We start from the raw sequence: 24,634 nt of genomic DNA on the forward strand, positions 1-24,634 counted from the left end.
ACTCCTTCCTCTTCTCTAGAATCCCTAGCATCCTTGGCTCAGGGGCCAATAACTGATCCACCCAGTTGTTAGTTTTATCTCCCTCTTGGAATTACTTTGTATTGAGTTCCGTGTAACCTTTATTTATTGTGGATGTATTACTTCTTTTTAAGACAACACATGCTGCTTAGTGCCTTGCATAGTGCCTAGCACACGCTCACCCAGTAAATGTTTACGAACTGAATTATTTACTGCTCGTTGTATCAATGATTTTGCCCTTCCCTTCCTTGCCCTGCACTGCATCACTCATTTAAAAACCTTTCCAAAGGCTAGACTGATATTTAGGGCTGATGTTAGTGTATGTCACTTTAAAACAAATTGTTAATACCTCAGCTACAAAGGGAAGCCAATGAAAAGTTGTTTCTGTATTCCTGACCACTGTGTTTCTCTCATTGCCTCTTAGGCAGTCACCTACCTTTCTCGGGATGAACTTTTGAAAGGAGAAGTTGAAGAATCCTTGGAACGGGTGAAAGTGGCCATAAGCATCTTAAAGACTTTTAAAAATACTTTCTTCAACTATAGGGAGCAATTGGCAAGGTATTTCACCAGACCCCAGGAGATCAAGCCATGGGATTTCCAATCCCACATGGTGTTTTGGAGATTTGACCAGTTTTTCGACCGTTTGATGAAACTCGAGGTATTGTCTGTTGCTTCATACTTCCTGCAGGTTGTAGGCCTGAAGTGAAAATCAATGTACTTTTCAATGCCTTTGAATCAACAGGAAGTGTCATTCATGGGGTGAGTGAGAAATTGGTTCTCCGAGTGATTCAGGGGATTGTAGGGAGAGTCCCCCTGTACAAACACTAACAGCGGCCATCTCCTCAGATCTTCCTAGATTTTCTTTGGTTTCCTTATCTTTTTTATTATTCTGTAAATATTACATTGAGTACAGATGGAAATCCATATGTAATGAAAGCAAATCTTTAAATAAAATCTTGAAATGAAATGTATCTGGTGCTCTGAAAAATTAGATTTTAAGGTTTGCAGTAACATATACATGGTTATCTCACCTCATTAGAAAGGAAATGTACCTAAAGCATAGAAAGCTAGCCCCAGAGTGAGGAAAGCCTGAGGTCCTGCCTCTGATAAGTTTTGGCTATTTTCTAGTTACTTCTCTCTAATAAAATCCTTATCTCTTTTTTTTGATGTGTACACAGAAATGGGGATTTTTAAAGTGTCTGATTAAATGTTGGAAATGAACATTGAAGGATCAGTTTGCTTGAATCTTTACGGTGTTATTTGTTTGTTTGTTACAAAGGACATATTTTCTACAATGCTGGAATTGGAGAAACTGGAAAGACTTGAGTTTGGTGGCACCAAGGGGACGGTTCTGAATGATGAGATCTGTGAAATGAGAGCAGAATTTGTGGAGATCTGTAAGGTTTTTCAACAGAGAACTTATGACCCATGGGATTACAACAACATGGTAATATTGTTTTCTGAGTCACATTCCATCAAATCTTAGAATATAAAATCTGAGAGGGGTCTTAGAGACCAACCTCAAGTCCACCTCCTGAGGGAACTGATCAGTCAACAAGCTTTTATTATGCACCTGCTGTATGCCAAGTGCTGGGTCTACCAAGGCAAAAATTAATGAGAGTCGTGTTCTCAAGGAGTTTACATTCTATAACGAAAAAACTGAATGAGGCCTTGTGGGTTTAGTGACTTGCCCAAGTTTGATGGCAAAAGCCAGGATTGACTTTTGGATTTTGCCAGGATGGCAAAAGACAGGACATCTCCTGTCCCTTTATTTAGTTTTCTTCCTTCCTTTCTTTTTTCCTTTCTTTCTTTATTCCTTCCTTTCTTACTTCCTCTTTTCCAATTCTCTCTTTTCTTTCCACCCTTCTGCTTTTCTCCTTGCCTCCCTCCCTTTCTTTCTGCTTTTCTGCCTTTCTTACCTGACTGGGTACCATTGTTGCCAATCCTTCTTGTTTTTTCTTCTTGTCAGTCACTTGAGCCCCTGCATTGGGCATCCCTTTTTCTCCTTGTTTAAGAAGTTTGCCCTCTGACTTTCAAATCAAGGGTTTTGCAGTTGGGCAAATGGCCTCTTAAATTTCTTTTTCCACTCCTCCCCTTTTTTTCTTGGGGAAGGAGAAGAAAAATACTTGTCATCTATTCCTTTTCCTAAAGGGAAGCTGTCAATTTTTAGCCTCTTCTAATCTTAGACATCTTCCAGCATCTGGGTCTCTTGGGATTTACCTGTAAGAATCCCCACAGCACTGAATTAAAAATAGCTCCTTGTTATCAGTTGTTTGCCAAGGTCCAATTAAGTACTGAGGGAGAAAAGAGAACATCTAACCTTTTTCCTCATTAAGATTCTGTAGCTTCTTCATTTTATCACTTTCATTTTTATTTTGAATTGAGCAATCTTCAATTTCACACATTCTCCCTAACATTTAAAGTATATCACAACAATAACGCTTTACATGTTTTATACGAATTAGTGTAGTTTCTATACCTAACATCTCTTTTTATTCTCCCCATAACCCTATAAGCTTGGTAATGCGGATATTCTTGTTTACATCTTGGACTTGTGATGTGCTGGGTGTCTTGGTGTGAAGACTCTCTCTACCAGTATAAATTGACACACTTTGTGCAGTTGATCATCCCAGGGAGCTGCCTGGAGATACTAAGGGGTTAGGCAATGTGCCTGTTAGTCACGTAGAGGTAGATGTGAACTCAGGTTTTCTTTACTTGGAGACTGGCCCCCTCTCTATTATGTACATCTTCTCCTAGTAAAGTGAGATGACATTTGCAAATCTCTTTGCAAACCTTAAAACCTACACTCATACCAGCTATTGGGCAGCAAGGTGGCACAGAGTGCCTAAGTTCAAAGCTAGCTTCGGACACTAGCTGTGTGACCTTGGACAAATCCCAACCCAGTTTGCCTCAGTTTCTTCATCTGTAAAATGAGCTGGAGAAGGAAATGGCAAACCACTCTAGTATCTTTGCTAAGAAAACCTCCAATGAGATCCCAGAGGGCCAGACACGACTCAACATCAACAACAATGCTGGCTGTTCTTATTATTACTCATACTCCCAGTTTTCAAATGAGGAAACTAAGGCTTAGAGAGGTTACTGTCTAGCTCAGGGTCACACAGCCTGTGTCAGTGGCAAAGCCAGAGCTTGGCCCCAGGTTGTCTGACTCCAAGTCCCTTCATAGTAGGTAGCTTTATAACAGGAAATTATAGCAGACTTGGCCCCATGAAAATACAGTTATGGTGGGAACACCAAGAAAATAAAGAAGCCACATGACCTCAACCCACTCAACCACAGGGCGGTGAAGGGAAAAGGACACAGAGCCTTTTTGAGTTATTCCTTGACTTGCCATAGGGGTATAGAGAGTGGTAGAAAACAAACAAATGATTTCAAGGGTGTATGGCCCTCCCAGTGAGCCAAATCTTTATCCACTATGCCCCTTTACATCTGCAATGCTATATAATACTTTTGGGGGCAGGCGGGTGGGACAGTGCAGGCCTAGAATTTCATCGACATGAGTAACTATTAGGGAGGAAACTCTTGCTACCAAACACAGGTTAGAAATGGTTCCAAATTTAAAGGTTTAAGAGAGTTGCTTGGGGAACTGAGAAATTAAGTGACCTGCCCAGGATCACACTGAGGATGTGCTAGCAGTGGCACTTGACCCCAGGTCCTCCTGGTCCTGAGGCCAGCTCTCCATCTACTCTACCAGGCTCCCTCACTCCTACGACACTCATGAGAAGCATTGCTAAGGCAGGGTTTGGTTGAAATGCTGTTCTCTTTTCCAAACCCCAAGCCTGACTAACCTCAGCTGATTAATAGGTTGGAAAGCTTTGTCTTGGTAATGTTTGTGAAAAAGCTTGCCCATCACTCACAGACCTAGAATTACCGAGTGGTCCCTTATTTGGCACTTTCCTGGGCTATTTACAGAATGGAGGGATTTTCTCAGGCTGGTTTCTGGAAAGAGCATTCAGGTTCCCAAGTTATGATTAATATTGAATGAAATAGTCACTCTTTTTAACTTTGATTTTTTTCCTAATGGACTGATAGAGAAAGGAGCAAGGGAAGTTCCAAGACAAATAATGTCTTTTCTTCGTGTTTCCATTCAGTGACCATTCCAGTGTGTGCCAGGCACTCAGAAGACTTGTCTGTCATCCCAAATCTCAGCTGATCAAAATGTGATGGCTGTAGTGACTCTCTGTCTTTCATATAGAATAGTGCTGTAAGGTTTCTCAAGGTATTTAAAGTAGGGGAGGGGGCCAAACGCCTGGGGCTGGGGGTGGGGAGAGGGTGGGAATCACTGACATTAACACTCCTGAAAAGAAAGGCAATCATGGAAATATCAGTAAACATCTATACATATACATCTCAAAGCACTTGTAACTTATTCTTGTAAAGACTTTGCTGAGGTGGGAAAATGGGCATATGATGAAAGGAACTGGCAGGCTTTTGCAAATGATATTTATAGCAGACCACATCTCGATTGGCACATAAGTGACAGAAAGAAATAGAGATGACGAGATTCCACCATATTGTTGATGGTTCCAAATTATTACTGGATAACTATAAATAAGCATTTAGTTTAGTTGAGCAGAATATGGCTTGAAGGGGTCTTCTCCAAGAAAGTGGGTCCCACAAACACATGAAAGACTTTCAATGCTGAGCTGAGGGGTTTGTCTCAAGCCACTAGGGAGACACTGAGGACTTTTGAGCTGAAGAGTGACAAGGTCAGACTATGTGGCAGAAGATTAGAGAGGGGATAGACTTGAGAAAGGGAGACCAATTAGGAAGGTATTGTAGTAGTCTGGGCCAGAGGTGAGGCCAGCTTGAACTAGGATGGTGGCTATATGAATGAAGAGGAGGGTAGAGCTTTTGTTAGAGTTATGACAGAAGCAGGATTGTTCAACCTTGGCAACTAATTGAATATGAAGGATGAGGGAGAGGTAAATCTGAGGTTATTGACCAGGTGGCTGGAAAGATACTGGTGCCCTCTGCAACACTGAAGGCTGAGGTTTATAAAGTTCTTTACATTCACCGATCTCATTTGATTCTGAAAATGCTAGAAAAGGAAATGCTAAGGAAAAGGAACACTACTTCGCTGAGATTTATTCCTGAGGATAAGTCCTTGTGCCCTTTAGCTTCAGGATCCCCTTTCTCCTCTTTTGATGCCCTTTCTTTCACTGCCCCCATGTCTTCTGCCTCATCACTGGAAAGGAGAAAACTCCCAAGTGTACCAGCTGCAAGAATGAAAATTACTTCAGGAATCACTGCATTATAGCTAGTTTGGAATTTGGGGTAATTAGGTCCCATTTATACATCTCCGTACCCACTTCTCAAGAGCTCTTCCCTTGGATGTCTCTTGAGAAAGCTGGTCAACTCCCCAATTAACCCACCTGTCTCCCACAATGAAGCAAAACAGATGTACATCATTTCCTTCCCAACAGGGTGTTCAATCAATCAACATTTCTCAAGCTCCTGTAATGTGCCAGGCACTGTGCTTAAGTGCCGAGGATGCAAAAAGAGGCACATGGCAGCCCGTGTCCTCCAGGGCCTCACGATCCAATGGAAAGAGTCAGCATTTCATTTTGTTAAACAGAAATGCTCATGAGGCCTTTTGCCCACTGGTTTCTCATGAATCTGTTAAGTGAATGATCAACCGTTTGTAGTGTTTCCTTTTTGGAATGTGAAATTTTCTCCTTGTACTAAAAAAAACTGAGGCTCCAGGATAGATGGTATCAACAAAGCCAAACAACCCTTTCCTCCCAAGCCGACTGAGTATTTGCTCAGCCCTTTTGAGAATGTTCCAGGATCTCAGGTCAGCAAGTCTTGTGTGAGGAAGTGGAGAGAAGAGATACATTAGACATGTCCAAACTTGTTGGGGGAGGTCTGTTTTCAAAGAGCTAATAGCACGTGAATGAAAAGAAATGACGTCTGTACTGATTTGGGGAAAATGGAGACTTCTTCCTTGATGCTAAATATAAATCAAACAAACCCTGGCACTTAATCCTTTCTGCTGTGGGCATCAGTGGAGCTTAGCATTCCATCTGATTGGGGGTACTTCTCCAAGTCTATATGAGCGTTAATCTGTGAGCAATCTCCCCTGATAGCACAGAAGCTCCTCAAGGGGCAGGGACTTGTTTTGTCTGGCAGGTGGCCTGGCATACAGTAGGTGCTTCATAAATATGTGATTGTTAATGGATTGGGTAAAATCAGTCACTAAGCATTTATTAAGCACCTATTATGTACAGACACAGTGTTAATAGGGGTTTCAGTAAGAAAGCCATTTCATGGGGAGGGCAACCTTGGGTTGTAGCTTGGGGACACCCCCCATTTTGGGGGTGTGGTTAGACCCTTTGTTCCTTTGAGGCTGTATATCAGAAGTTCCTTGAGGGTATAAAAGATTTCATTTTTGGTTTCTATATTCCTTACGCTGAACATTGTGTCTAGGTGCATAATAGGCACTTAATGTGTGTTTGTTGGTAAACAAACATTTATTAAGCACTTACTATGTGCCTGGTATGGGGCTGATCATTGCGGATACAAAGAAAGTCAAAAATAGGGTCACTTCCCTCAAGGAGCGCACCTTCTGATGGAAAAGGATGGGATGCCATGTAAACAATTGCGTATGTATAAGGTATGTTGTTCTGTCATTTTTAATCATGTCTGACTCTCTGTGACCCCATTTGGGGTTTTCTTGGCAGAGATACTGGAGTGGTTTGCCATTTCCTTCTCCAGCTCATTTTACAGTTGAGGAAACTGAGGCAAACAGGGTGAAGTGACTTGCCCAGAGTCACACAGCTAGTAAGTGTCTGAGGCTGGATTGGAACTCAGGAAGATGAGTCTTCCTGACTCCAGGCCCAACACTCTATCCACTGCCCACGTAGCAGTACATACATATAATACATATGTACATATATACATATACGGTGACATGTATCATATATATACACACGAAAACCACACATATACACACAATGTAAACAGGAAGTAATTTCAGAGGGGAAGGAAGTAGGGGATGGAGGAAGAGGCCAGGAAGAGCCTCCTGAAGAAGCTGAGATTTTAGATGAGTCTTGAAGGAGTTTGTTCAGTTGAATGCTGAATATCAGCACCAGCAGGTCGTGCCAAGATTAATGTGATGCCCCAAAACAACAGCTTTAAATGTGGGCCTGATGATGTTCACATAGGCTCTCCATCAGCTTGGCCACAGGGTGATATGTTTTTGAGGCACAGTAACTATTAAGTTGCAGACTGATATGTAGAGGGGTTGCAATCTGTGTTAGAGGCAGTATCCACTTCTGTGAATTCTGGGGTCTTGAAGCAGTGGAGTTTTTGAGTGTGTTGATCAGTGATAGTAAATTACCTAGGTGAGTCCAAATTTTAGAATTCACCCTTATATTAAAAAAAAATACCAATCTATCTATTTTGTAGGATGTCTGTTCTAAATAAAAACTATTTAAATTTAGAGATACTAGTATAAGAGAGTGAAGTTAGATTTTCTAATAGCAGTGAGAATAAAGTTGCTGGTAGAAAAGAGGTTTTGTTGTTGTTAAAGGTTTTCTTTATTTTAAAGCATGATCCAGTTACTTGTCTCATGCCATATTTGGGCAGAAGGTGAGGGCTGGTGGGGAATGGGGCCTTTGGGTCCATTTGTCCTCCCGGTTTAGCTTGTAGGCCTGTGAGCTACAAGGTGATGAATGGTCCATTTGAGGACAGAGCTGCCTCATCAAGAAACCTGAGATCCTAGGCTGTGGGATCACCTACATATTCTTTCCTAAGCTGCGACTCAGAATATGTCCTGCCCATTGGTCTCTTTCCTATCATTATGACCTTAGGTTAGTGAAAAGAACTCTGGCTTTGGAGCTGGGAGGCCGGCCTGCCATTGTGCCAACTGTCATCGTGGACAGCCTCTCTGAACCCTAGCTCCTTCTGTACGATGGGGGCCATGATATTTGTAGGGCAGTGGCATCATGGGGTAGTGGTCAGAAAGGCCTGTGTTCATGTCCCATCCCTGACACATACCAGAGGCAAGTGTGATCTTCAGTAAGTGGCTTACACCTCGTAAGATCATGGGCAACTCTCTAAGATTGTCATTGCATGTGAGGGGGTGGTCTGCATAGGCAGAGGAAGCTGTCACATTTTGAGCTTCCAACACCAAAAAAATCACAAGTTCAGATCACATAGTACGCACGTATGGATGATATAATCGTGTATGTGTGTGCTTGTTTATGTAAACTCCCTGAGGGCAGGAATTGTTTCATTTTTGTCTTCGTATCTCCAAGGCTCAACAAGGTATCTAGCATACAGTTGGTACTCGATTCATGCTTGTTGACTGACTGATGAGATTAAACAAAATCATGAGAAGCCACGTGGGAGGGTAGATGGAGTGTCTGTAGACTTAGGAGTCAGAAAGATGCGGCTTCAAAGTCTGTCTCAGGCTCCGGCTCAAACTCTCTAAGCCTCATTTTTCACCTATAAGATGGGGGTGATAATAACAGCACCTGCCCGCTGGTTGATTGGGAGAATTGGATGAGATGATTTACACAAATCACTGTAAATCTTAAAGTGACGTGCAGATTTCAGGGGTCATCATTAGTATGTAGACAGATTAGCTGTTTTTTATTGAAATGGAATCAAAGGAAAAAGAGGAATAAGTTGAAGCCCATAGGGTTGCTGATGTTTCACCTCCAACTTCACATGTAAATTTCCATCTTCTAGGAATTTGAAGAGGATTATGCTAAGTTCAAGGATAAAATTCTGGACTTCGACAGAAGGCTTGGCACTGTCCTTTGTGCAGGTTTCCTTGACTGTTCAGGCTTAGAATCAGCATTTAAGGTTAGTATTGACCTCCAGTGATGACCAAAAGTTACTTTGAATTATAAGGGGAAGGGCCGAATGATAGAGTCATCCAGTAATCCAATTCAATCAGCATTCATTAAGAGCCCACCCTGTGTCAGGCTCTGTATTTTTAGGGCATCAATGCATTGAGCTTTGCTGAGATGCCCAGTATTTTATCTTCCAACTCAATTTTAAGTAAAATCTGGTCTGCCCCAAGAGCCACAGAAAAAAAAACGGGACCCTCCCTAATTGAAGACATTTGCATGCTCTTACCAGGATAACATCTGAGCTTTCCTCTCACTAGCTTTTTTTTTATTCTTGTTCATCAGTGTTGCAGATGGGGGGGGAGGGGGGGGTCTCATGTCCAAAGTATGCCTCTCAATTTGGGCACTAAATGGAGGTAAAAGTATATAAAAGAAAAGCAATTTCCTGGGGGTGGGGAGGGGGGAAGTATTTTAAAAACCCAACAATATAAAAGCTTCCTGGAAAAGTGAACAGGGAAGCATGGTGCAGCTGGTGAAAATTAGAAAGCAATTTCAAGGGTAGCCTGGAAGATACTCCAAAGCACAAGCTTTTTTAACCTTGTTAAAGGGAGAAAGGCAGCTAGACATCTGGGACCATTCGGTGACCATGTCCAGAGAGGACAAGTATGTAGGGGAGAGAACAGGGAAGATAAACAGGAGGGTCCCAAAGTATATTTGGAAATGGAAGAGTCCAAGGATCAGATCAGATGCAATCATGATAGGTATCCTAGATGTTTGCAACTAAGTAAATGTAGATTTGTTTTGAGGCCTGATGGTGGGAGAGTGCCAAAGAACTGGAGAGTGAAATTGTCAAAATGTAAGCGAGAATGTGTGTCCTGTAACAAAGTGAACTCCATGAGGGGAAGGGCTGCTTTTGGCTTTTACTTTGTATCTTGTGACAAAGTGTACTGAGTACAGTGCCTGAAGCATTCTAGATACTTAATAAAAGCTTCTCGAATTAAATTGAAAACTTATAGTATCATAGATTTAACTAGAAGGTTCTTCATTTTATAGATGGGGAAACTGAGGCCCAGAGAGGTGAAGTGAATTTTCCAGGGATCTAACAGATAGCAGACATCATGGCATTTTCTTCACCTGTTTTTGTCCTCCACTTTGCCTGGCACATGCTAGGTGATTAATAAACGCTTGTTGACTTGACTCTACAAAGAGGAGAGAAGTGTGCTTTATCATCTGTTCCTTGGGACCAGCATTGGTCATTACAATTACATCAATGTCAGGCTGCCTTTTAATGTTCTTCTTATTTAAAACTTTACTGAAGGCTTTGAGTGGCGGTATTCTTTTCTTTACTCTGCATCAGTTCATACAGATCTTCCCATTTCTTTTCTTGATTGCCTATGTTTGCCATTTTTTACTCCACGCTAATATTCCTTTTTATTCATCTACTGTAACTGGTTCAGCCACTGCCCATTCTATGAGCATCTCCTTTGTTCCCAGTTCTGGGCTACCCAAAAGAGTGTGGCTATGAATTCTTGGGCATGTGGGGGACCTTTCCCCTCCTTTCTTTCTTGGAGTACATGCCCAGCAGTGGTGACATCGCTGACTCAAAGGGTGTGAAATGAGCTTATGATGTGGGCCTCTCAAACATCTCAGGGAAGCCAAGTGAGAGTTTGTTCTTGGGGTCAGAGATTCAGTGAGTGTTTGGAAACTCAAGGCAAGTGGTAAATGTCTCTTTCCATGATTACTGCAAACACTTCTTGTGTTCTCTTGGAGGGAGTGTTTACCTTGGGGTTTGAATACTAAACACAAACCCTACAAAACAATAGTTGGGAGGAAAAAGTTAATCACCGATGGCATGCTAGGGAGTAGGCATGTCCCAGCTGACAGTATTTGTACCTTATTGGGGCTCCAGTTGCAAGGAAAAGCTAAATACATTGGTTTCAGGTTGTCCGTGAAAATGTAATTACATTTCCATCTTAACTTGTGTCCTTTTTGCTTGGGTATGTGGCTGGTTCTTTTTCCAGTAAGTTTTGCTGATGGGCAGTATCAGAGAGACAGTTTGGGGTTTTTAAAAAGTGCCTTGTATTGGCTGTTTTTCATTGTCTTGTATACTGGCTAGGGAGCTGGCCTTGGAGCTAGGAAGACTTGGGTGTAGATAGATTATTTTTTAACAAAAACAAGTTCAGGGACTGTAGATAAAGAGCTTCTGATCTAGGAGTCCCCTGCCTCAGTGACTCCCAGGTCTACCCTTATCCTTATGCTTTTTAATCTTCAATCTTTCAAATACTCCAAGAAGGAAAGGGAAGCCATATTCACTCCCCCTTATCTCTCTATTATTCCATATCCTTAACAAATACATCAGCCTTAGTAGAACAACACACCAAGTGGATCACCCACTTTTACAGGAAAGAGATCTTATTCTGAGTTTATACTCCCCAAGATGCCATGAGCATGGCTAGAAGTCAGGAGGCATGGGTCTTTACCTTTAATCACCTGCTCACTTGTTTCTTGACCTTGAACTGGTTGGTCTCTGGAACTGCTTCATTCTCTAGATGATCATAGGGTCAGTCATAAAAGCACCTCAAAGTCCATCTAATCTAAGACCTCCATTTTACAGATGAGCAAACTGTGGTTCAGGGTGGGTTAGGTGAGCTTCCCGAAGTCCTGCAGGTATGAAGCATCAGAGTGGAGTCTGAACCCCAGTTTTCTGACCCTCTAGCCATGCTAATCTCATAGTATCATGATGCCCTGTCATTTGGTGCTTTGGTAGATGTTGTGCTACAAAGTCAATGAAGTATGCACACATGATGGCCTTCTGTCTCAATGGTGCCATTTCATGGCGTGGCCACATTGAGGAGCACTGCTGAATTCAGAATCATGAGGATCACTCACATCTCTATTTAGTACTTTAAAGTTTACAAAGTGGTTTCCTTACAGCAACCCTGTGAAGAAGGTAATGCCTCTTATAGAGAGAAGCTCAGAGAGATAGTCACTTGCTTACGGTCCCCAGGCTTTCAAATGGCAGAGCCCAGATTTGCACCCTGGCCTTGTTTCTCAGTCTGGGGCATCCATTGTACCTTTGGTGTCTACAGACCAAAAGCACAAGTGGCAAACTCAGGAAGCTGGTTTTTGTTGATAATTATAATCTCAAAGCTCATTTGTTTGTTTAAGTAAGAGTTTCTACTTCAGCTAAGAAAAGTCGTTTCCAATTTCACAGCTGTTAGTCAAACATGCAGTGCCAGGCTTTTGTCTTTCCCAGGAGCCCCTCAGCTCCAGGGGAGCCTGTGAAGACCTTGTCAGTTCCTGTTGTATTCACACCTTGACTCTAACTGTCCTGCAATCTCAGCCTGACCTGGGCAGGCAGGGCCCTGGGCTCTTGAGGGATGGGCTAAGAGAAACCAAACTCTGGTAGCAGGTGAGGCCTGGAGGATGGGTCCACTTAGGACTCCATGTCCAGCACCCACTGGCAGGGTTGGACAAGTTTAGAGAGACTCATCACCAGCTTGACCAGAGGCTGATGAATTTTTTGGCCAAGAAACTCTTGAAAGCTGAGAGAGGGGATTATGAATCACAGAACCATCAATGTCGAGCAGGAAGGGACCTTGGAAGTCAGCTGGTCCGTTGTAATCTCCTTAAGGGCAGAAAATGTTTGTTTTTTCACTTTGTGTCTCCCACACCTAACATAGTGCCTTACACATAGCCCTCATTAAGACATCCCTGAACCAAAGGTGGTGATCTGTATTGTATTGGTGCACAGGTCATCTACAAAGGCATAAATTAGAGAGTCATGGAAGATGAAATCAGGAAGAGGGATCAGAAAGCATCCAACCCAACCTCCTCATTTTAAACATGAGTAAACTGAACCTTACTCTCATCAGAATTGGCTCAAAGAAGGACACACTCAATTGGGTATAGAAATCTATCTTACCCTACAGGAAAATAGGAGAAAAAAGAGATAAGAGAAGGGGGTGGTGATACAAGAAGGGGGGTAGTCAGAAGCAAAACACTTTTGAGGAGGCACAGGGTGAAAGGAGAGAGAATAGAATAAAAAGATGAAGGGAATAGGATGGAGGTAAATACCATAGTACCATAGTAACTGTGGTTTCATAGTTACCATAGTAACTGTGAAAAAAAAATTTGAAGCAGGTTTCTCTGATAAAGGCCTCATTTCTCAAACATATAGAGAATGGAGTCAAATTTATAAAAATAAGAGCCATTCCCCAATTGATAAATTATCAAAAGATATGATCAGTTTTCAGCAATCAAAGCTATCTATAGCTGTATGAAAAAATCATCTAACTCACTATTGATTGGAGAGATGCAGATTAAAACAGTTCTGAGTTACTACCTCATACCTGTTAGGTTGGCTAATAAAACAGAAAAGGTAAGTGACAGATGTTGGAGGGAACATGGGAAAAATGAGACTTTAATGCATTGTTGGTGGAGTTGTGAATTGATTCAGCCATTCTGTGGAGCAATTTGGAACTATGCCTAAAGGGCCATAAAACCATGTCCATCCTTTGACCTAGTAATGCCACTACTAGGTCTGTATCCCAAAATAAATTTAAAAAAAACAAAAAGGTAAAGGACCTACATGTACGAAAATATTTCTAATGGCTCTTTTCTGGGGATAAAGAATTAGAAGTTGAGTTGATGCCTATCAGTTGGGGGATGGCTGAATGAGTTGTGGTATGTGATTATGATGGAATACTATTGTACTATAAGAAATGATGAGCAGGGTGCTCTAGAAAAAACTAGAAAGACTTGCATGAACTGATGCAAAGTGAAATGGACTGGGTACAAAGTAACAGTGATATTGCAGGACAGGCATGAATGACTTAGCTATTCTCAGCAATACAATGATCTAAGACAAATCTAAGACTTATGATGAAAAAATGTTATCCATCCCCAGAGAAAGAACTGATGGTTCTGAATACAGATTGAAGCACACTTTTTTAAACTTTATTTTTCTTGAGGTTTTTTCCTATGTTTTCTTTTACAACATGACTATTAGGAACGTTTTGTACGACTACGCATGTATAACCTATATGGAATTGCTTGCCTTCTCAATGGGGGTGGACTGGAGAGGAAGGAAGGGAGAGAATTTGGAACTCAAAGTTTTAAAAATGAAAGTTAAAAATTGTTTTTACACATAACGAGGGAAAAATAAAATACTAAATAAAAGCTTAATAAAAAGAAAAAATAAAGATGAGTAAACCAAGACCAAGAGGAAGGCAGTGGCTTGCCCAAGCTCACAAATCTGACCACAGTTCTGTGACCACTTCTTAGATGCTATAAAGGATATATACACTGGTTTGGGTGCACTGGAATGAATCTACCCCACTTTGTTCCTTTATTCTTTTATACATCACATCCCTCCACATGCTTTCTGTTAGGGAACTGGTTACAAGATGCTCCTTGGGAAAATACAGACACTGTCTTAGTCCACAGTTTCAACAAACAGTGTAGCATCTGTCTCCTAGGAGTAGCAAGGCTTCAGATGGTCTGTCCCATTGGCAGAGGCTATGGCATGCCTCTGATGCCCTTTGCTTTTGTTGGAACAGCGGAAGTATGTGGTCAACTTTGAATCCTGGTGACTACTTTTCTTAGCAACTTAAACCATTAGGAACTTAAACACCAATAAAGACCACTTCCATATAAATAGCAGAACCCCAATGAAAGGATTCTCTAGGAAACCCTAAATCTCCATCTCATTGTGGTCATGTTTTCATCCCTGTGTTCGGACACTGACATGCCGGGGAGAAACAAAGAACCCAGGTTGGGCTAACTTTGGCGGGGGGGATCACAGTGACAGAGCTACCATTGGGCTTGTGCCAGAGGGTTGCTGGGAAGTTAGGAAATTGCTTGGGTGTGTTTCAGAGCCTGGATCTTCCTTTAATTTGGATTTTGTTTAATAGCTCTTGTTCATATTTGGGAATTTTCTGGTGAAACCAGTCGTCATGGACATTTTCAGCCCTTACTATAAGAAGTTGTTGCAAATGTTTCATGAGGAGCTAGACCAGTGTAAGCACCTGTACAGTGAGCACATGAAGCAGGTAAGTCTTAAAGTTCTTGGGAGCACATCCGGGTTTCCCTAAGGTCACTCTAGGCCATGGACAGAGTTTTGAGTAACAACTCTCTGAAGCAAATGTAGTGGATGGGAGTATACCCCACCTGGGTCCTCTGATAATCCATTCAAGCCAATATAAGGAAACACTTGCTGACAGTTGATGGCATGGGCTGCTTTGGGAGGTACTGAGCCTCCTGTCACTGGAGGTCTTCAGAGGCTGGGTTACCACGTGTTGGGGAGGTTGTAAAAGGGACTTTTGGTAAGCTGCAGGTTGGACTAGATGCCCCCTGACACCCCTTTCCACTCTGATGTTCTGGAATAGTCTAGAATTGAAAGTACTTCTGATTTAACTAACTGGTATAATAGAATGAGGAACAGCCTAAAATGTCTGCGTCACATTAGTTGACTGGATTTTCCCCCTCCTGTGCTCTTCCTACATACAGGTTGAAATAGGGAATCCAGTTCTCAACAAGAATATGCCATTTACTTCAGGAAATCTCAAATGGGCCAAGGAAGTCCGCGGCCGCCTTGATGGATTCTGGTCCAACTTCATGCATCTTCAGCATCCGTAAGAAATTCATACTTTAAGGCTTACTGGGCAGCCTGGTGGCAGTGTGTGTGAGTGAGCTATTATTATTTCTCAGACTGATAGTAAAATGAATAACTGGCATTTACAAATGCTTTAATTTTGCGAAGTACCTTTATTATCTTATTTGATCCTTACAATAACCCTAGGAGGCAGGTGCTATAGTGATGCCCATTTTAAAAGTGAAGGAACTGAGACAGATGGAGGCTAAGTAGCTTGCCCAGAATCTCACAGCCAGTAGGTGTCTGAGGCAGGATTTGAACTTGAGTCTTCCTGACTCCAGGTCCAGTACATATACACTGTGCCACCTAGCTGCTATACTTGGGCAGAGGCCATCATTCCTATGGGCTTTTCCACATAATTTCTCTCATTGTCTCAAAGGAAGTTAATGTGTTTTTCAGACTTTAAAGTGTTTTATAAAAATCAGCTTTTCTTTTTTTGCTTTCTTCTCCTTCTCCTTCCTTTTTTCTTTTTCCTTCTGCCTCTTTCTTCTCCCTTCTTCCTTCTTTTATACTTTTCCCTCCCTCCTCATCCTCCAGGACCAACTTAATGCCTTCTTTCTTAATTTCTCTGCTCCCATATCAATGTAATTATTTTCCTTTTTCCCTTCTGCTTCTTGCTGAAAGTTTTAAAAAATAATTAAAACCTTCCTTTTCTAGGCATTTGTTTATTTCTGATTTTAAACTCTGCTCTGAAAGGGACCTAGGTTCTTCCTTTTGCATAGTAAAATGTTTCATTGGCTTTAGAAACATTGATATGTCTGTCTGGTCAATGCAATTTTTTTTTCTCTGAACCCTTTTCTAATTTTTGACATTTTAAGGTTTATAGACTGATTAAACAATCCTGTTTTCCTCTGTCAAATAAAGGTTTAAAATCATTTCATATAGGATCTTGGAAGGACCTGATGCTGTGTTACTATATCAGAAGTATGTGGAAATACTCGATTTACTTGACCAATTTGGGGATCAAATCTATGCAGAATGGAAAAGTACAGTGGATGAAATCTGTGAATTCAATTTGAACCAGCCATTGATAAAATACGATGCCACCCATGGTCTCCTTAGTGTCAATTTTGATCCAAAGGTATGGCTGACTTTTAAAGAGGATATCTTACATTAATTAAGCAAATAGTTATTAGTGTATATAGTGTGTATAAAGCTCTATGCTAAGTACTGGGGCAAATACAAAGAGCTGCTAAGAGTTGCCTTTGCTGTCGTGTAGTTGACATTCTTATGGTGGGCAATGTGACATAAGCAGAGATGATAACAGGTTAACATTTACATACTGCTTTAAAGTTTGCAAAACCCTGCTATCTCATCTGATCCTCACAATAACCCCTGGAGGGAGATGCTATTCTTACCCTCATCTTGCAGATAAGGAAATTGAGGCAGACGAAAGGTAAGTGACTTACTCAGGATCATACGGTTATTAAGTATCTGAGGTTAGATTTGAACTCAAGGCTTTCTGACTCCAGTGCATCATTCTATCCACTCTGCTACCTAGCTGACTAAAATGTCTTTCATATGGATATATGAAGTAAGTGTCTGAGGCTAGATTTGAACTCAGATCTTCCTGATTCCCGTAAGCAGAATGTGTTTGATGTCTAAGGGGTAAGAACATTTCTGGCCAGAGGGATCAGGGAAAGCTTCATGAAGGATGTAGCCTTTGAGATGACCTTCAGAGGAACGTTAGAAATTCAACAAGCAAAGTAGAGCTTGGAGGGCATTCCAAGGAGAACAGCCTAAGCAAAAGTATGGAGGTAGGAAAATACAGGGTGTGTTTGAAGGGGTGGGAAGAGCAGTTTAGCTACAGCATAGAGGTTATAGAGACAGCACATTAGAGGTGACTGGGAAGGTAGGATGGCACAAGATTCTGACCACTTTGAATGCCATGAGCAGGATTTTGAACTTTAGTTGGTGGTCAGTTGAACTTTAGTTAGAGATGAGCTATTAAAGACTTTCAAAGAGAGGATTTAGAGTGACCAGGTATTTGCATAAAGAAGATAGTTCTGGCAGAGGGATGAAATGTGGATTGGAGGAGGGAAGCCCTGCTTGGAAAGGGGTTGCAATAGTCCAGGTGAGAAGGAATAAAGATCTGGCCAGGACCACAGCACTGGGAGGAGAGAGGAGGAGACAGACACGAGAGATGTTGTGCAGGATTCGGTCACTGATAGGATGTGAAAGATGAAGGACAGGTAAGCATTAAGGAAGGGGACTCGGGACTCGAAGGTAGGAGACGGGGCAAGCCGTGATCCCCCCGCAAAGAAACAGTGAGGTCAGAATGAGAAGCACTTTGTGGGGAAAGATAATCAACTCTGAATTGTAAAATAGGCCTTTTCTTTATTATCTTTCCAAGACATTCACTTTTCATTTTGATAAACGACTAAATATGAAAGTAAATTAAAATGTCTGTAGCAAATCTTGCATTAATAATTCTTTTTAAAATCTGTTACCCGACATTCACTGGCTTGGTGTGTATGTGTGTATCTGTATCTATTTACAATATAAAATCCTGAATTTGGACCAGTATCTACCAGGGATGAGGAACCTATAGGCTGGAGGCCATGGGTGGCCTTCTAGGTCCTTGGGTGCAGCCTTTTGACTGAGTCCAAGTTTTAAAGAACAAATCCTTTTATTAATGGGATTTGTTCTGTGAAGTGGCACCTACCTCCCAGGATTGTTATGGCTGCAGGTTCTCCACCTTTGTCAGGGGATTGGGCTTGGACTTGGGATTTCGTTGATTTTAAAGGGAACTCCCAGAGTGGGAAACACCCTTCACCAATGCAAGTCAGAACCTTCTCTGAGACTCATATTCTTAGAGAGTTACGTAGAAGACAGAGAGCTTAATGACTTTCCCAGAACCAATGATTTGATGCACCCAGTATGTGTCATGGGCAGGTTGGTCCCAGGTCTCCCTGATTTCAGTGCTCTATCTGCTGTACCAAAGGGGGTGTGTGTGTGTGTGTGTGTGTGTGTGTGTGTGTGTGTGTGTGTAAAAGCTAGGATTTAGGGAATTGTCAGCTCCTGGGACTTTATCCATCTAGGAGAGTATGTAATATCTGGCAGGAACTTTTAGTCCAAAGGCCTCATTTTACCTATGAGAATTATAATAATGATAATTATTATAATATCTAACATTTCTATAGCACTTTAAGTTTTGTTAAACACTTCACAATTAGCCCATTTTATCCTCATAACAATCCTGGGAGGTAGGTCCATGTTTAATCTCATTTCACGGATGAGGAAAGCAAGTCAGACTGTGGTTAAGGGGCTTGCTCAGCGTCACACGGCTAAGTGTCTGCGGTTGGCTTCCAACTTGGTCTTCCTGACTCTAGGCCCAGTTCTTTCTCCACTGGGCCCTTAGTTACCTATGATAATCTAGCATGGTATCAGTGAAAGACACAGGAAAACCTAGTTTTCCTCTAGTTTATTTATTTAAATTAAATTCAAAAACACTTATCAAGCATCTTTTGTGTGCCAGGCACTTAGCTAGGCACTGAGAATACAAAGACAAAAATGAAAACCATTCCCTGCCCTCCAGGAACTTACATTCTCCACTGACTTTGCACCTGGAGCTCGTCAACCACCTAATTGTTGCCTGGTGTTCGTTGCTTTCTCTTTCTCTGCTGACTCTGTTCTCCTCACCTTTAGACGATGTAGAGGAGAGTATGATACAGAAATGGAAGTCTGTTCACAGATAGATTTTGTGTCATGTTGGGACCCCGTAAGATATAGAATCCCAAGAAAAATTCTCTAAGTTCTTTCTCTGTTTAATAAATGTAAATAAACCATTCTCTCACCACAAAATCTCTTGCTATCAAACATTACAAAGAGAGGGTTTTTTTTTTCCCAATTTCTGTATTCTAGCTCGTGGCTGTATTGAGAGAAGTGAAATATCTCCTGATGCTGGAGAAATCGGACATCCCAGATTCTGCCTTAGCCATCTATGGAAAAAGAAACACTTATTTAAAGGTTTGTATCTTCAGGTATTGGGATGCTACCAATGACTTCTGATGAAGCTACTGTAAAGGGACCTCTTGGATTGGAATGCAGTTGTGTCCTGGAGACACAATAGATAAATATTGCTGATCTGGAGCCTCAGTGGGGCTGCTCCTTCCAGTGGTGAGGACTCCAACCTACCCACCCACACCTGCCAATGTCCTCCTGTAAAATCCTCTGTGGGAGTCCATGTAATATCCCGAAGGCTCTCTTCTCGTGCGTTTTTATAGCCACCAACTCTCTGAAGCCAGGTTCAAAACCAATGTTTCTGATTTCAAGTCCAGCCCTTTATTCAGCCTGCCAACTTGTCTCTCATGATGGTTTCCTCTAACATTTGTTTTTTCTGCTTTGGTGCAGTATGTTGGAAGTCTTGAGCTGCTTGTTCAGTGGTATAACAAGCTGAAACTAAGCCTTCTGGAGGTGGAGCAGCCTCTGATTGAAGGGGAGCTAATGGCCATAAATGGCCAGCTCCAGGAGGCAGAGCAATCATTCACCTGGCATTCACCTGACTGTTGGGACTACATGGAGAAGGTGAAGGCAGATGTCTTTGAGCTGCAGCAGAGAGTGGAGCAGACCCAGGAAAATGTCAAACTGATCCAGCAGATCATGAAAACTTGGACTGAGCACACCCTCTTTTCTAGGCGAGATCACAGAAGAGAAGCATTTTTTAGTTTGGAGGGCAAAGGAGACACCTTCACTAGGAAATACAGGTTGATCCAAGAAGATGGACGCCGCATACACGGTTTAGTAGAGGTAAGCAATGCTCTAGAAATTAGAGGGAATTTGTTTTTCCTGAGCTCGCTCCTAATTTCTTTAGGAAAAAGTCAATCAGTAACAATAGCTGACATTTATCTAATAGTTCGTTTTCTAAGTACTTTACAGGTTCAAGAGGTCAGAGGTGATTGCCCTCCTAAACTCCTAACTTCTTTAGGAAAAAGTCAATCAGTCAATGAATAATGATGGCTAAGTTTGACAGATATTTTTCATTTGATCTAGCATTCATGATGTACCTGCTATGGGGCAGCCACCATTTATGTACTAGGAATACTCAGATAAAGATGAAACAGTCCTTGTCCTCAAGAAGGTTACATTCTCTCAAGGGAAACAGTGTATACATAGATATAAACGGATACAAAATAAACAACACACTAATTTTGGCTGCTGGTATGTGTGGTGGTATCTCAGAAGGCTTCTTATAGGAAGAAGCACTTTCTTGTGGTTCATTAACACATATAAATCAACTATTAAGAAACTTTAAATCCCTTCTAGTCCAGTCGGTCAACAAGATTTATCATGTGCCTACTATGTGCCAGGTACTATGCCAATCCTACCTCCCTTATTTCATAGATGAAGAAACTGAGGCCCGGAAAAGCTTATGAGATGACAGATTTCAAACTAGAAGGGAACTCTAAGGTCATCTACTCCAACTCCTCATTTTTCAGATAAGGAAACTGAGGCCTGGAGAAGGGGACTGGAGTGAAAGAGCTTTATTTCCATTGATGAGAAGTGACCCAGAGGCAGGTGTGTCTTTCCTTTTAACATCTGCAAAAATTACCACTGGAGCTCCTGAAGGAGAGACATGGAAAGTGACCCATGTCCATTGACCAAAGGAATCCAGATAGAATCATCTTCTCCTTTTCTCCATGCACATTGGGTAAGAGTTAAAAATCTGTCCCCAGTTATAACAAATCCATTCAGTAAACATTTATTAAGCACCCACTGTATATTGGGAGCAGAACTAGGTACCACAAAGGTATAAAAAGACAAAGATGCACTGACGAAAGCAGCATTTAATTTAATTTTGTTGTAGCAGCAAGGAATTTGTAGCATTTGGTTTCTAAAGAATTCTTTAGAGTTTTCAATGCAAAACAAGTATCGTATGGCTTATGAGATTTATGTTCAAGAGACAAATGCTGGTATTTTGTGCCATGATCCTAGGCTCAACGAGTACGGTCATTAGATTCTCATTCTCGCTGATTTCAATGAAGGGGATCTCTGCACCTCTATATAGGAGCTCTGAGGCTCTCAGCCTGGATTTCTGCATAGACAAGATCTTCAAACTTGTTGCTAGCCATTTTCAATAAGATAAAAAAAATAAACAACACATGCCTAGGGGATGCTAGGGAACAGAATGTGTAGGAAGTATCTGAAGAGCATGTCAACTTGTCATATGAAGGAAATGCCTACACCCAGTCTATAAAAGAGTTTCTATTTAAGCCATCTCCCACCTTCAAGCCTCTAGGACACAGACTGGGCCAGACACCTGGAAGGTACTCTTTCCCCTCACCTCTACTTCTTAAAAAACTTAGCTTCTTTCAAGGCTTAGCTGAGGTGTCCCTTCCTACACAAATCCTTTCCTGATCCCCCTCATCAAGGTTCTCTCCCCCCACAAATGATCTTTTACTTACTTATTTGTTTTATGCTGTATATTTCTGGTAGAATATAAGATCCCTGAAGAGACAACTGACTCATTTTTGTCTTTTTATACCTTTGTGGTACCTAGTTCTGCTCCCAATATACAGTGGGTGCTTAATAAATGTTTACTGAATGGATTTGTTATAACTGGGGACAGATTTTTAACTCTTACCCAATAGAAACTTCCTGTACTTTTTTTAAGTTTTACTTTCTTTTAAAAAACTATCAAAAGTCACACCATTGTTTATTCCTGGTTGGTTTCTGGGATGCTCTGAATTATGCCTTCGTTGACTTTCAGGACACCTCTACAGCTGTTAATGCATAAGAATCTGTCCGATGGAGGACAGATGATGGATTACAATTAATTTCTTCCGTTAAATTTTCAGGATCTAAAGATTCACTCCCAAAACACTAATCTGGGGGCTATAGACCCATAAGATTTATGAACCCTGATTAAAATGCATTGAAAATAGACTCCAATGCAATTGCATAGCTCGACACAATTAACAACACAGTGCCTGCAACATTGAATTGGAAATCAGGTTGGGGTTTATCTATGAGGAACCTGACCCTCCCCCATGTTTCCTTCAGTCACATACTGAGAAATTTGGAAATTGCCCTTCTCGATTCAAGAACAGGGGAAACAGCAGTCTTTGGGGACCATGAGGACGGAACAGCACAGGACTTCAAAATAGAAATAAAGTTGTTATTCACTTTCCATTTCTTGTAGCTTTTTTAAAAAGCACACTATTTTCTCCAGCACATGATTTTGACCTTGAGTCCCATCCCCATTAAGGGGAGAAGGTTCTTTCCCATAGTCTTGGCAAGCTATCAGAGGGTTGAGCAGTTTTCCCCATGGCTTCTCCACCCCACACTCCCCATCTGTGTATGGGGACCAAAGTTTAATGGCATTTGGGGATGTCCTTTGAAGATGCAGGATGGGCCAGAGACAGCAAGTGAGTAGTGAAGGGACAGCAAGACTCCTTTTTCCTTTGAGGTTCCTTCATCAAGTGGAGGCTGGATAACCATGCACTGGGGAGATAGAGAAAGGATTCTGGCTTGGCATTAGCCAACCCAAGAAGAAGTGAGGTGGATCCAGAAGAGCCGCACATTTGGAGCCAAAGGAGCTGAGTTTGAATCCTGTTAAGTTGCCTTATTTTTCTGGACCTCAGTTTGCTTCTCTGTGAAATAGAGGGATTAGATTGAGAAAGTCGCTTTCACTCTAAACCTATGTTCTTGGGCATAGGTGTATGGCAGAGAAGGCAGCATGAGGTCATGAACATGAGTTCCAATGCTATCTGTAATACTCCACTAGTTACATAACCCTGGGCAAGTCGAATCTCCCAGGCCTTCAGATCCTTCATTGTCATAGGCAAGGCTTCGACTCAATGTCTTGCGTGGACATAGTACTTGCATATCATCTCTCCTGTGAAACTGGGAGCTCCTGAAGAGTAGGGACTGGGCTTTTGCCTTTCTTGATATCCCTCTTAGCCCACTGCCTGGCACCTACTAAGTGCCTGATAAATGCTTATTGACTGACTAACTGACCCCAGGGTTCCTCTGAGCTCTAAACTCTACCCATGGGTCATTTGGCGAGTCCTTTAACCTTTATGAGTCTCTGTAAAAAGAAGGAATTGGATTCCAGCTGGGAGCCTACTATCCTACGAGCCAAGCTACAGAGATCTTGGAGAAGTCATCATCACAGCTGAAAGTTTCCTAGCACCTTGTTTGAAGTAGGCACTATAAGTATGATTAACCTCTACTTTGCAAATGAGGAAACAGACCAGGGAGGTGAAGTGACTTGCTCAGAGTTATGCGCCTCGCAAGTGTCAGGCAGACTTTGAACTCAGGTCTTCCTGACTCCAAGACTGCCCTTCTGTCCATTTCAAGAGGCACTATGGCATTGGGGTAGAGTATGGAATTTAGAATTTGGTAGGACCTGGGTACAGATCCCTCCTCTGGTGTTTACTAGGGGTGTGACCTTGGATAAGTCACTTAATTGTTGTGAACCTTTATTTCCCCACCCTACCCCTGCAAAATTGGGACAGTCTTGATTGTAGTATGCACTCAGCTGGCTGGGCACACTGGGACATATTTTCTTTAACATTTGAAACAGCAGGGTTGGTGTTCTGTTTGTGTAGGTTTCAAAAAGCTTTATTTTGGAAATGAGCTTCCCCCTTTGCCTTCATCATAGAATATTCTTTCTATTCTATTGTCCCATGCTGTTGACAGAAGTATTTCTTCAGATTTTATTCATTCATTCAGTAAAAATTTATCAAGTGTACACTGTGTGCATAATCTTCAAATACTCTCCTCTGGTGCTTTATGGTGCCAAGGAGGTGACCAGCAGAGCAAATTCAATTCCATCCAATTCAACAAATGTTTATTTTTTTAAACAAAATTTTACTTTTTTAATTCACAAAAATTAACATTCTCCCCCGCCCCATGCCCCATTGATAAACAAAACCATAACCTTGTTTGTCTTATAACAAAACCCTGGAGACCCACCTCTTTCTATTTATATATAAATCTCTAAGAAAAGAGGCACCTGAGTCCATCATCTGTCAGGTTGTAAGGAAAGAAGGTTCTTTTCTATGGTCTTGGCAAGGTAGCAGAGGGTTGAGCAGTTCTCCCTATGGCTTCTTCACCCCACACTCCCCATCTGTGTATGGAGACCAAAGTCTAATGGCATTCGGGGGTGTCCTTTGAAGACACAGGATGGGCCAGAGAT

General features: G+C 41.7%; 1 protein-coding gene across 1 annotated transcript in view; it reads left to right on the forward strand.

Moving 5' to 3' along the window:
* DNAH11 (dynein axonemal heavy chain 11) overlaps positions 1–24,634 on the forward strand; it is a 311,018-nt gene that overhangs the window by 46,850 nt on the left and 239,534 nt on the right. The window contains exons 7-14 of the mRNA XM_036759767.1: positions 443–676; positions 1,298–1,465; positions 8,734–8,850; positions 14,753–14,890; positions 15,348–15,472; positions 16,378–16,573; positions 19,357–19,461; positions 19,846–20,241. Coding sequence (XP_036615662.1) covers positions 443–676; positions 1,298–1,465; positions 8,734–8,850; positions 14,753–14,890; positions 15,348–15,472; positions 16,378–16,573; positions 19,357–19,461; positions 19,846–20,241 — 1,479 coding nt within the window. The remainder of the gene's footprint in view (positions 1–442; positions 677–1,297; positions 1,466–8,733; positions 8,851–14,752; positions 14,891–15,347; positions 15,473–16,377; positions 16,574–19,356; positions 19,462–19,845; positions 20,242–24,634) is intronic.

The sequence above is a fragment of the Trichosurus vulpecula genome, chromosome 5 (genome assembly GCF_011100635.1).
Source record: "Trichosurus vulpecula isolate mTriVul1 chromosome 5, mTriVul1.pri, whole genome shotgun sequence".
Lineage (NCBI taxonomy): Eukaryota > Metazoa > Chordata > Mammalia > Diprotodontia > Phalangeridae > Trichosurus > Trichosurus vulpecula.